General features: G+C 57.0%; 2 protein-coding genes across 2 annotated transcripts in view; one reads left to right on the top strand and one right to left on the bottom strand.

Moving 5' to 3' along the window:
- On the bottom strand, nt 1-8,146 carry LOC103760015 (NACHT, LRR and PYD domains-containing protein 12). The gene is made up of 8 exons (XM_029963781.1): nt 8,080-8,146; nt 4,731-4,895; nt 2,359-4,045; nt 1,696-1,824; nt 1,217-1,390; nt 785-958; nt 520-690; nt 1-383 (listed from the first exon to the last, which is right to left on the bottom strand). Exons 2-8 carry the CDS (start codon nt 4,774-4,776, stop codon nt 182-184), a joined length of 2,583 nt encoding a protein of 860 aa, XP_029819641.1. The 5' UTR covers nt 4,777-4,895; nt 8,080-8,146; the 3' UTR covers nt 1-181.
- Nucleotides 7,853-13,207, top strand: part of CEND1 (cell cycle exit and neuronal differentiation 1) — a 13,854-nt gene continuing 8,499 nt past the window's right edge. Inside the window, exon 1 of the mRNA XM_018083398.3 lies at nt 7,853-7,963. The gene's annotated coding sequence lies outside the window, so the exon portion shown is untranslated. The remainder of the gene's footprint in view (nt 7,964-13,207) is intronic.

A 13,207-nucleotide genomic window follows, 5' to 3' on the forward strand; every position in this document is an offset into this window, starting at 1 on the left:
GACAAACCCATACAGTTACTCCCACCAACACTGTGGGGAAAAAGGAGAAGACAGGAGCTGGACATCTTGCAGGTGCAGCAGGGTCTCCTCCCTGTGCCCCCCTGTGTGGCACAGGCTCAGACTCACATGGCAGCACCAAGAACTAGGCTGGGAATGGCTCTGGTTTTTGGAAGGACCTTTCCTAAAGGATTGGAGCTCTCCTGAAGGAGGGAAGTGCCTTCCTGCCGCCTGGCTGGACCCCACGGTGGCAGGGCAGCCGGGCCATGGCCCCCACCTCTGGCACATCATGCTCCAGGAGGTTCCTGATCTTCAGATCGGGCTTCAGGGCCCGGAGAGTGGCCAGTTCCTGCAGCACGTCCTGGCTTAACCCGTCTGTGCTCAGCCTTGGGATGGAGGAAGGAGGAAAAGAGGAGAAGGTGTTAAACCTTGTTAGGAGGGAGGTGTTCAACCACCCAGAATGCTGGTGCCCCCAGCAATGGGGATGCTGGGCATGGAAAGGGGCCGTGCCAGGGCCCTCACCCCAGGGTCCGCAGTGGGCAGGCGGGATGCCGGAGCTGCTGGCAGAGCTGCAGGATGCCATCAGCTCCCAGATCGTTGTCACTCAGGTCCAGGCAGGTGAGATGAGGCCCCTCCAGCAGCTGTGCAGCCAGGGCTGGGCAGCAGGCGCCCGTCAGCCGGCAGCTCCCCAGCCTGTGGGACCAGGGAAACAGGGAAGGGGGGGTTTGACCATCCGGCGGGTGAGCTGTTCCAGGTGGGAAGGAGGGAGCTCCGGTTGGCCCCTTACCGCAGTGTCTGCAGTGGGCAGGCGCGGTGCTGGAGCCCCTGGCACAGCAGCTGCACCCCGGCATCGCGCAGCCCCTCGCTGAAGGACAAATCCAGCTCCTCCAGGCACGGGCTGGTGCCCAGCACGGCAGCGAGGTCCTCACAGCAGCTGCTGGTGAGGCGGGAATAACGCAGCCTGATGGGAACCCGTGCAAAAGATCATCCAGTGGCACCAGGATGTCTGAGGGCCCCCGGTGCCACCCCACCATGGTGACAGTCCCCACCCTGGTGCCGCTGCTCTGGAGCTCCTTGCCCTGGGATAAGTGGGGATAGAGGGCCAATTCCACGCTCAAAGGGGACTTCTTTTGAGGGCACCTCCCCACTCCTCGCCTCCTAGCTGTGGGAGATGCTGTGGGATGGCCGGGGGTTCTGGGGGTGCCGGGGCCACTCACACGCCAGGACGCGCAGGCGGCAAGCCAGGACGCCGAGCCCTCCTGGCAACAGCAGGCGCACGCCGCGGTCGCCCAGCGCGCCGTCCGCCCAGCCTCCAGCTGCGCAGGCTGGGTGTTCCGGCCAGCAGCGCCCGCCAGCTCGCGAGCAGCTCTCGGACAGCCGGCACCAACTGCAGCTTGCGGAGAAGCCATCGGGGAATGGCTGGCTCAAGCACACCCGTCCGGCTGTCGCCCGCCCACCAAACCCCAGGGACCAACCCTCCACAGCCAACGCGGCCGGCCTCACCCCGGCGCACAGTGCCTGGCTGTCGCGCCAGGAGGCAGCGGGGCACTGTCGGAGGGGTGACCAATGTGCCCACACAGCCCTGGCCCTATCTGCGCCAGGCACCGACCCACCCAACCACTCCCTCCGGTTCGGGTGCCCCCACCCACACCCCCATCCCAGCCGCGGTTTGGGCTCAGCGCCGAGCGCGTCTCTCACCGGAGCACCCGCAGGGCACTGCCTGCGTGCTGCAGTGCCTGGCACAGCAGGTGGATGGGGCAGTGCAGCTCCTCCTGCCGCAGCTCAGCGGTGGCACCAGGACGTCCTCCAGCTCCCGAGGCTCCAGAGCTGCAGGGGGACAGAGCCGTGGGGCACAGGCAGCCCTCACTGGTGCCAGGAGCTCCCAGCTTTGACACCGGCACACAGCCCCCCGAGCAGAGCCTTCAGCTCGTAGGAGGGCTCCTCGGGAGGGACCTCTGTGGCTTTGGAGGTGGGAAGGATCACAAGTGTTACTTCTGGAGCCACCTGGGGTGACTTAAGTCACAGGGTGCACTTAACATTTCTGTATCAGGGATCTCCCCTTTGCCTGTGAGAAGGGGGACCCACCTGCACACAGGTGGGTCTGGTCAGGCTTGGGAAGTCGAGCCAAGATGCTCTATCTCCACCAATCCCACAACATGCTGTGGACAGGGGAGCCCACATGCTCCTTGTGCTCCCCAAGAATAAATAAAATCCTCCACTGAGGAACTAAACCCCCAGGGAAAGGCCAGGCTGGTGTTTGGGTGGAAGGAGCTGAAATGCCTTTAAAAACCATCCTTTGGGGCAGAGGAAGAGAAATCTTTGCAGTTTGGGGTCACCAAAGCAAGGAGGGGCAGGACTTACCAGGGCACCAACGCATCCAGCTCCACCCTGGGATCCTGCTGGTGGAAGGAGCATCCCCGGAGGGTGACACAGCCCAGCCCAGCCCACTGCTGGATGCAGAAGGAAAGTGCCATTTGGTCATAGAGAGTCAACTTCATGTCCTGCAAGTCCAGGTCACTGAAAGGACCCAACGCACTTTGTGCAAAGCTCTTCTCATTCATCTCAAACAAGAAGTGGAAAGTGTCCAACTCCGAAATCTTCAGCGCTTGGCTGGGGTGGGAGATGCTCCTGTGCCTCCCCTGAAACCACTTCAGCAAGTCTTCCCTGGCTTGTGGTGAAATCCTGCACCCAATGGTTTTGTCCACATACTCTATGGATTTTTGGCTCACTAAACCAAAGAGGAACTGCACTGTTACATTCAAATCCTTCCTGGACTCACTGTAGCTTTCTAGTAACTTACTTACATCCTTCTCAAGACCCCCCAAGTCACTGACCGTTTCCTCATCGTCCTCCAGAACATAAAACATCGCTGCAAAAAACTCCTGGAGGTGCAGATGGGTGAAGCCATAGACCTTCCCGTGGTCTCCACCTTCCTTTGAGATTTTCTCGTTGAGGAAGAGGGGAAGAAGGTCTGGCTGGCCCAAGCCACGGTCCCTGATCTCCTTCTCCTCAAAGAGGACCTTGTGCTTCCAGATGCCATCAGCAGCCATGGAGCAAAGCCGGAGAAGAAACCTCTGGAGGACCTGCGGATTGTCCCTGTCCCTGTGCTTCAGTAACTGGGAGAGGTAAGACATGGTCATCCTTGTGGTGGCTTTGGAGCACTCAAGGAGGTTTTTCTTCCTGCAAAGCTCTCGTTCAAGGATGGTGCAGACAGTCCAGCTCATGATGGGGATGATGCACAAGCTGTAGAGGATCTCATTGCCTCTGGCAAACCTGAAGGCCATGTTAGCTTTATTGGCATTCTCAAAATATCTGTGGAAATATTCCTCCCTCATGGCTGCTGAAAATCCCAGTATCTCTGCGTAATACTCCCCCTCCAGGCACCGCCCCAGGCTTTGAAGAGCCGTTGGCCTCGTGGTGATGAGCAAAGAAGCCTCTGGGAGAACAGTCCCCTTCAACAAGCTCATCAGGGTGGTTTCCAGCGGCTTCACCTCCCTGGGGTCAGAGCTCAGCTCAGCTTCAGGCTGAACCAAGGAAAATCCCAGGGCCTCAAAGCCATCAAAAATGAACAGGATCTTCTGGTCATCCAGGATCCTCCCAGCCGGCACTCGCTGGTGAGGGCAGCACTGTGAAACCAGGTCTGCCACGCTCGCTTCCTTGGGAAGGGCAGTGCCTTTACAGTCAATGCAGAAGACACAGTCAAACTGCTCGTGGAGGGTCCCTTCTCCCCACTCCACCATCACCTTCCTGACCGTCGTCGTCTTCCCCATCCCCGGGGCCCCCACCAGCACCACGACCCGCGGTGTTTGCCCGTCCTCGTCGGGTCTGAACAGCGTCTGTGCGGTGACGGTGACGGTGGCTGGTCCATTGCTGGTGTTGGCACATCCCACAGCTCCACGCTCAGCTCCGTGCCCGCTCCGAGGCTCCCTGGCGATGGTCAGGGCGGTGTAGTGGCTGCGGATGGATGGGTTCTCCCCGCGACTGGAGTCCCCTGCTCCGTCTCGGAGGAACTCCCGGACCACGTGCTCTCTGTAGTTCCGCTTGTACTCTGTGCCAATGAGAACAGTCAGTTCCAAGCCCAGACGAATTCCCAGCCAGCCCAACTGCACTCCTGACACACCAATGGACACTCGTTTCAACGCTCAGGCCTTTCCTAAGTCTGGCAGAGGCAATAAGGACATAATCTGTGAGGGTTTAGGGTTGCAGGGGTTCTCCTCCTGGGTGCCCTCAACATCCTGATCCATCAACCCGTTTCAACCATCCTCATCCACCTGGGAGCAAATGCAACTGCCTGGGGCCAGCTGCAGCCTCTGTCCCCTTCCACTCATGCTGCCGGGGACAAAGGCACTGCCTGGGCTCCTGGCTCCAAAGCACGGAGCTCTGCAGAGATATCCTTAATGCCCATCCCAGGAGGAAAGGATCTGCCTGCCTGGGAAGTGCTGAGAGCGCTGGATGAGCTTTAAAGTCACTTCCAACCCGAACCATTTTGTGATTCCATGATTTTAAACAATGCGTTTATCGAGGAGTTACAAGCCCGTGTAATTCAGTGCAAGGATGAGCTGCCTGGACAGAGGTGGTGACACTGTCCCCTAGCACTGCTCAAACTGGGAATGCCCAGGCCCATGGCAGCAGGTGGGGAGGCTGCTCAGGGATTCCAGGCTATTCACAGCCCCTCCTGGGTAGCTGGGCTTGGATTTTCACTGCAAGAACTTTCTGCTGCCAGGTAAACCCACCTTGGCTGCTGCAGCAAGTCACTCCACTGTGAGAAACGTCCTTCATCCTGCTTTCCCGGGAGTTCAAGGCAAGGAGAAATGGCTGCTGCCCAAACAGCCACTGGGTTTTGCTGCTGTGTAGCCCTTTCCTCCTTCTCCGGCCGTGGATGGGTTGTAACTGGGGCTCTAGGAAAGGAGAGAGGCTCCTTTAGGAGCTTTGAATGCTCAGGGATGAAATGAGTGTGGGCCTGTGCTGTGACCTGATCTCCTGGTTTTCCTGCTCTAGTTTATGGACTGGGTACCTGTGTCTGGATTAGGAGGGGGTAACCCTCTTGATGATTTTATTTTCCATGAGCGATAATTTTCTTTCCATGATGGAAAAACAAAATGCTTCAGGATGATGTGTTTAGCAATGCTGTCTTTGAGGGACACTGGGGAAGGGAGAAAGGATGTTTTAAGGCACATTGGGAATTTAAGGACTCCTTATTGACTCTTTATTTCCCTCCTCAGGGTCAAACATCTCCTGCTTGCAGAACATCAAATAATTCTGGGAATAACTGCTTCTCTCTAAAGGAAATGGTCTCAAGTTGTGTCAGGAGAGGTTCAGACTGCATATTAGGGAAAATTTCTTCACAGAAAGGGCTGTCCAGCCCTGGCACAGGCTGCCCAGGGTTTTAAAAGCCACGAGGATGTGGCACTTGGGGACACAGGTTAGTGGTGGCCTTGGCAGTGCTGGGGGAATGGCTGGACTCGATGGTCTCAGGGGGCATTTCCAACCTGAACAATTCCATGATGTTCCTTCCCTAGGATGCTGCTGCCCCCAACGTCCCCCAGTGGGTTTTGTAGGGGGGCTGCCCAGGAGCCAGGGCTGTCCTTATCCCTGCTAACTCCTCCTGGGGTGTGGTGTGAGCTGGGAGGGAGGAGGAAAATCCAGCAGCACCATTTCTGAAGGTTTCCCACTCCCTCTGACCTTGAAAAAGCCATTTTCACCTTGCTGTGTCTTGGTCTGGATTGCTGCTCACTGTGCCTGTGCTGCATTAGGGGGGATGTGACCCACTTTCTAGGGGTCCTTCCCATGCCTGGTGCCATGGGATTTTGGAGCCCTGCCCCTGCCATGGGGAGGGGTAGGGGGGAGGTTATTGTTTTTACAGCTCATTTCCTTTGCTTCCCTTTTTCCCACCTCAGTAAAATACGTTTTTTAAATTCAGAATTTAAATATAATGCGAATTCAAGTCTGAGGCCTCTGAAAGCATCACGTGGGGCTGTTTATCTCCTGAGGCAGAGGCAGCATGTGTGAACACAAGGAAACTGCTGCCAGAACCCCCTGGCCTCGGCTCATCCAGGCTCTGGGGAACGGAGCTGGCGATTTCCACTTGCAGGAGGCTCCCTCCCTCCTCCTGCCACGCTGAGGATATTCCTGCCTGATACAGAAGTGGCAGAAAGGTTTTACTAGTCCTGGAAGCAGCAGTTCTCCTGCACTGAATTGTGGATTTCCACCAGCTTTGCAGGAATTCAGCCCCTCTCTGCTGCTGGCAGTAAATCAGCAAATTTGGGAGGCGTTACGAAGGGGAGCAGCTGTTTGCAGCCATGGAAAGGTCCTGGATGTGCCTGGCACAAGCCCCTAGAAGAGCAGGAAGTGCTGGCACTGCTGGGTGCAGGACCAGACAGGGAAGAGAGGGAACATCAGCATCAGCCACAGCTAATCCCATCCGTGTCAGCCTGTCTGAGCCCAGCCAGCTCCTGGAGCCAAGGACTACAGCAGGATAACCTTGCTCATCCCTGCTCCATGGGGGTATGGGGAGCTGCATCTGAAACCAGCCCCTGGAAGCACAGCCTTTCCCGGGAGATTTGGGTTCTTGCATCCAGCTCCTTGTTCTGCAGTTCACTTCAAACGAGGGCAGAATTGTCCTTTACAGTGGGATTTAAGCAGCCTGAGTACTTTTAGGCATGACACGCACCTGGCTTGGATCTGGTGGGCAGTTTGGCAGAGTCAGAGAGGGTCAAGGAACAAAATCCTGAATTTTCTCTGGAGTTTCAGCCCTTCTGCACTGAGTAGGTCCATGGCTGAGCTGATGCCTGGCTGCCATTCATGGGAGAGAGGAAACTCAGTGAGCACAGAGGTGAAGTGAGTTATTCTGCAGGCAGCTGAGCTGACAAAGTTGTTTCTCATGGATTTCTGGGTGTAATCTCCTTAAAATATCAAGTCTTTGTCCAAAATTACATGAGGGTTGTCAGTGGGTCCCAAGCTACTGATGGAGGAAGGTGGGCAAGCAGCACACAGCCTGATTTGCTCTGAAATAAGGGCTAGAAAGAGTTCTAGACAATCCCAGAACCTGCTGTGGTTTGGGATGCAAGCAGGATGTGACCCAGTCATGGGAATTTGAGCCCTGTGCCTGGCTGGAGGGGTGAGGTTGTAACAGGGAGGGCTCTTTGCTTTTAGCTGGTGTGGATGAGAAGGAGGAGCAGGCTGTGCCTGGCAGTGCCTGGCTGGATGACAGTGCTCCGCAGCGGGACCGGGCTGTGTGCCCAGCTCCAGTCTGGCCTTGGGCTGCCTGCAGCCTCTCCCAGACCTTTTGGGAATTTGGGAAGGGGGGGCAGACTCCAGCACCCTAGGGTGAGGAGGAGTTTGGGGAGAAGGGAAGCAGAGCTGGCACAAAACTACCCCAAGGTGCAGCATTTCAGTGTCCTCCTTCCACTAAGCAGAGCTTCTCCTTAGCAGTACAATCCTGAACTCCCTGCTGGGGATCATCTCACTTGGAAATCCCTTATCCTGGCCTTTTTCCTGTGGTCTACACACAGGCATCCCAATTTATCAGGCTGGCCCCCTCCCATTTTTCCTGCCCAGTATGTCCCCCCCACTTTGTTGCCCTGTTCCCTGTAATTGCTGCAAACCCAGGCAGGATTTGGAGAAGAAACAAGCAGAGCAGGCAGAGGGGTCAACACTGCAGGGACAGCCCTGAACTGCTGAGCCAGCTCAGCCCCAAACGACAGGGGATGTGGAGATGCAGCTGGGCTGCCTTAACCACCCTGCGGTCCCCCCTTGGCATCCTGCCCCCCCCCCTTCCCCAGATCCCAGCCCTTCCCTCCGGATTGGAGCGCCCTCTCCCCCCCTCCCTGCTCTCCATCTTCATGCAGTCTGCAGAGGTGCATTGTGGGAAACTCCCAAGTTTCCCCCCCTCCTCTGCCTGCCTCCCTCCCTCCTCTCTGCGCAGAGCCAGCTCCCGAGGTGTGACTCGTCCAGCCGGAGGACAGAGGTACGGGATGGCGCTGGGCCGGGGGGTGAGGGGCGGAGGGGCCGGGGGTCCCGGCCCTCGCAGGGGGAGTGCAGATGTCCGCCCGGGGTGACAAAGCGAACAGAGACACGGAGCACCTGCTCAAGGTGAGGTGCCCAGCTCCTCGCAGCCGCCCGGGATGGAGGCCGGGGCTGCCATGCCGGCCGGCTCTGGAGCGGGGACCCGCACAGCTCTCCCTGCCAGAGGCAAAACGCGCCTTTTTAACCCAAAACGAGGAGCCCGGTGAGGACGGCTGGCCCCGAGCGGCTCCCTTCCCGTGCCCTCAGCTCCCGCGTTCTTGCTCTCTGAAGTCAGGCAGAGAAGGCTGTTCCTGCAAACGCACGAGCTCCTGATGCCTCCTGCCTGCTCCTGCCTGCGGCTTCCCGCTGCCCTCCTACCTGCTGCCCCTGCGGGCAGTGCCTTCCGCGCTGCCGATCCAGCCGCGCTGCCGATCCCAGCCCCGCTGCCGATCCCAGCCGCGCTGCCGATCCCGCTGCCCCGCCGGGCTCCGGAGAGGGGAAGGAGAGGGCCCGGGTGCGGCAGAAACGCTCCGGAGGCAGAAGGGCTGAGCGGCCGGGGAAGGAGCCGGCCATGCGCCGGAAACAGGGCTGCTGGGAGGGAGTAGGGGGAGCAGCATCCCCGGCTAGACCGCTCCAGCCTTGGCAGGAAAGCTGGTACACCTCCTTGGAACGTTTTGAGCGGTTTTCCCAGCTGTTTGGTTTTTTGTTGGGTTTTTTTGTTTGTTTGTTTTGTTTTGTTTTTTGTTTGGTTTTGTTTTGTTTTGTTTTTTCTCTCCTATCTGCGTGAGTTTGCTTGCCCTTCGCTCTGCCTGGATTTCATGGCTCTTCTTTAATTCCGTCAGTGCCGAGGCAGGAGGAAAGCGTGCCCAGGAACAGCCAGCAGCTTGGCTCAGCCCTCACCTTTTCCAAGGAAAGGGGGGTGTTTTGTTAGGCAAGGGGAGCTTTGATATCAAGGAGGGGGGTTATCCTTGGATATGACCCCTGGCTTGTGCTGGAAAGGAGCTCACAAAGGGAAATCTGCCCCACCCCCCCAAAAAAAAACCCCAAAACCAAAAAGGAGAAAGATGACAGAGCCAATAAGTGCCTATTTTAAGGGAGAATATTGCACCGAAAGGGGTGGGAGGGAGCAGGATACCAGACCAGGGCTCCTGAGTCACGGTGTGCGCTTCCAGGGAGAAAACGCTTTGGGAACGTCTCAGGCTTTTCAGTCCCTGCTCTCTGCGCACCCATGTGCATCCCCGTGTTTGCAGGGACTTGTTGATTTATTCGCTCCTGTTTACTTCTCTGCCTACCTGGTGGCTTCTGGGGAAGGGGAAGAAGGAGGATTTTTTAAAAATTGAATCGAGGTCAGCTTGGAAAAACTTGGGTATTGGGACAAGAGGAGGAAGCCTCCCCGCGGCCGCCCCCCGGCGCAGCCCCGCTTTCCTGGGTGGGGCTTGGGCAGGATGCCGTCAGGAGAGGGAGGATGGACTCCGCTGGATTAAGCTCCCTGCTCCATCTCAAGCCTGACCTCCAAAAGTCTGACCTTCACAGGTTTGACCTTCAGCGTTCTCCATCTGTCCTTTCTCAGCCACGGTGCTCCACACCAGCCTCTAACCCCGTGATACTGTGGAAGGATGGGGGAAGAAATTCCAGATTTCCTCTGCATTTGGATACTCATCCCTCTGCATCCATCCCCTCCGCTGGAGGCTGGCGAGTGCCCTGGCACAGTCTCCCCATCCTGGGTTGGGTGTAGGGACAGGCAGACAGGGCAGAGGGAGGGATGGAGCTCTCTGGGCAGGGATTTCTATGCTGGAGGAGCTTTGGCCATCCTTCCCAGATCTCATTCCCAGCTTTCTGCAGGGAATGAGAGCGCTCTGGTTTTGCTGCACAAGGGAAGGGATGGGTTTTACCCCGGAGCATGCCAGGAGCATGCCTGGAAGGTCACTGCCTCGTGTGGAATTGGCCCCTTGTCTGCCTGCAGTGGCTTCTTACGTTTCAGCTGCAGAGCAACAGTTTCCAGGCTGACGCCTGCAGATCCGGGGGCTGCCAGATTCCAGACCCAGCTCTGCACGTGTGGAATTGCCTCCAGAATCTTTTTGCTGGCCACAGCTGAGCTGCAAAGGGGGTGATGGCATGAAAGGCTGGTGTGATCCTGCATCAGGCAGAAGGGATGGATGCCCATAAGCTGGGGAGCGATGATAAATTTTCTGCTGCTTCCTGCAGTGGTTGGGGTTATTTTACTGTGTCCCATACATGCCTCATCCTTTTTTGCTTGAGAGTACTGAATTTGGGATACTGGCCTCAGGAAGAGGCCCTAGAAGCAAGATCTATCAGAAAGGAAACCAGCCTTCTGCAGCTGGGAACTGGCCTTTGGCTGCTCAGTTTGGAAGCATCTGTCCTCTTGCCCAAGGCTTTTCCCAAGTGCTGGCAGGCTCGGGGTAAGGAGCGGTGCTTTGTGGTGGGAAGGAATGGATGTCCACCCTTATCCAAGAGGCAGGGAACACTCGCTGACCCTGTCATGTCATCCCTGAGCTGGCACCACAGATGCAGAGCTGAGCAGAGACCTGAGCCCTGCCCCATGGCCCCAGCCAGGGTGTTAGGGTGGATGTGGGAAATCCCTATTCCCTGGGGAGCATTTTGGGGGTGTACCCTCCCTCCTGGGCTGTAACCTCCCTCTGCATGCTTGAGCAGAGCCAACATGGTGCAGACCTGCAGGAGCTGGAGGAGGGAGAGTCGCTGATGCCAAGAGATGGAGCTGTGCTTGGTGGGGTGATTGTTACCTTTTCAATAGCAGGAGGCTCCTGGGCTGGCTTCTCCTGGACTTTGGGGCTCTGGTGACCTGCCTTCTGGTGTCACAGGAGGTCCCAGACTGCCCCCAGGAAGGGCTGTGCCACCTCTCAGTGCAGTAACTCATCCCCAGTGCCACAGAGTCCCTGGCATTGAATTTTTGGCTCTGGAAGGGCTGGAAAAGCATTATAAAAACCCAAAATGAGTGTGTTTGGAAAAGTCAAGACCTGGGGAGGTGCCCAGGGTAGGGTGCAGGATGCACCCATATCCCTGTGAGGTGTCACACTCGTGGGTTAAAGCTCCATGATTCCTGTTGCTGCTGCACATCTTCTACTGCATCTCCCGACCTGTTCCCTATTGAAACCACTCCAGTGCTTTGATACAGTGTCCTGACAAATAACCGCCATGGAAAAAAAGTCATCCTGCTGACAGTCCTTTCCTTTGTTCCCTGAATTTCTGTCTTGGGGTGAGGGGTGCTCAGTTCTGCCAGGGAGAGGCTTAAGACCTACTGAAGGGTAAAAGCTACCATTTTGTTCTGCTACAAAAAATAGAACAGCATTTAGTTCTGTGTCTGAGGGGGGATCAAACCCAGGATTAAAGCTGGGCCAGCACAGCAAAGTGAGGTGCTCTGAACCCTCTTCTGGGGGCACGTGGACTGTGTTAGGGCCCTGAGGAGCCAGGCTTTGCAGCGGGGTATTTCCAACCCAATCTCAGCAAAGTGTTTTCACATCCTCTCAAATCCTGGAAATTATTTTCCTGTAAGATGTGTCCGAGGGTGCAGCTGCACGGTGGGGGCTGGTGGCACTGGTGACCAGGCGGTTGTACAGCCTTGCCAGGTGTGAATCCTCCCACCAACAGTGGGTCAGGGCCGTGCCGGGTGTACCTCGGTGCCCACCCCCGCGGGCGTCAGTCGGAGCACGTGGCTGGAGCACAAAACCTCCTGTTTCCCACGGCTGTTTTGGTAATGCCTTGGTTTTGCTGTGTACGTGGCTGTGTACAGCCAGGGGGGGCTTACCAGGGCAGGTTGGAGCTGTGTTTGGGGTTAAAAAACCCAAAAAGAACAAAAGCTTAGCCCCTGGCAGGAGTGTGGTGTGTCTGCAACGCCTCCTCCCTCTCTCGGAGAATAAAATGTCTGCCACGTCCATCCCAGGAGGCCTCTGGGGACAGGAGGTGTGTGGCTTGCAGAGGTGGCACTTGGCTCAGAACTTGTCATCTGCAGAGGTCATGGTGTGGGAAGAGACCATAAATGTCCTTTCTCTGGGCTCTTCCTGGCGGGGAGTCTGAAGTGCTGTGTCACCTCTGTGGGCAGCGTGGCTGGGCAGCCTCCAGAGAGGACACTGGCACCAGTGTTACCAGCCACCTCTGTGCAGTTGGTAACCCGGGGTCTGCATCCCACAGCCCTTCCCTGTGCAGCAAAAGCTGCCAGTTTTGCTGGGCCACAGGAGCCCGTCCTGTTCCCACATCTCACGCTGGGGCCAGGTATAACCCAATCACCCGGGCTGGGAGAGGTGACACAGCTCAGTGACAGTGGGAAAGAGGAGGGGTTGGTCCTGGCCACGCTCTGGGGGCTGTGGGGGTGGTGGATGCTGGTTTTTGGTCGTTGCCAGCCCCAGCTGGACCAGCGGTGAGTGTGCTGGGACTCGGAGCAGCCGCAGGAATGCCGCAGCCACGGAGCAGAGGCTGTGCTGGCAAATCTCCCCCTGTGGCAGCAATTTGAGGCTGCTGCCACTGTTAAAATACTTCAGCATCTGACAGTCTCCATGTCAAGATTCAAAGGGCTTGTTTGAGAGGGAAATGTTTAATCCAGGGCCGGGGAAGGGGAGGGGGGGGATGTGGGGAGTAGCAAACAACAGATTGGGAAAAGGATTCATAAATATCTCATCAGAGTGAAGTGGGTCAATGGTGTTTGCTGTGACTTGGTGCTGCTGTCTCCAAGGGTTGGATCTGGGAGGGCTGGGAAGCACAGCAGGCTCCTGCACAGCCTGTTCCTGGTGCACTGAGGCTGTTTAAAAGCATCTGTGACAAGTGACTCCGCTGGCGTGGTGCTTGCGTTGTGTTTCATCACATTCGCTGTGCGTTGCGTCAGGAGTGGGGGGCTGAAACAGCCTGGCAGGGAGCTAAAACCCTCCTTGGGGAGCTGCTCACGGCAGCTGAGCGAACACAAGCTCCTTATGTAAAGCTGCTTTAATATTTATGGTAATATCAAGAGGCGGTGCATTACCTCATCTGTCTTCACAGCACTTCTTGGGGACAGGAAAGGCTTAGTCACTACTCTGCCGTCGCTCCTCTCGGGTGCTTGCCTGGCATCTCCCTGCCTTTAACGTGTTTTTTCCTCCAGCAGCTCAGAAAAGGGGAGAAATGCTATTTTTCTCCCATTGGAACTGGAGAGTTGAAGTGCTGGGAAACAAAATGTGCTGCTCAGTTGCAGGAGGAGGCT

Source organism: Manacus vitellinus, unplaced genomic scaffold, assembly GCF_001715985.3.
Source record: "Manacus vitellinus isolate BGI_N305 unplaced genomic scaffold, ASM171598v3 scaffold_63_pilon, whole genome shotgun sequence".
In the NCBI taxonomy this organism is placed as follows: domain Eukaryota; kingdom Metazoa; phylum Chordata; class Aves; order Passeriformes; family Pipridae; genus Manacus; species Manacus vitellinus.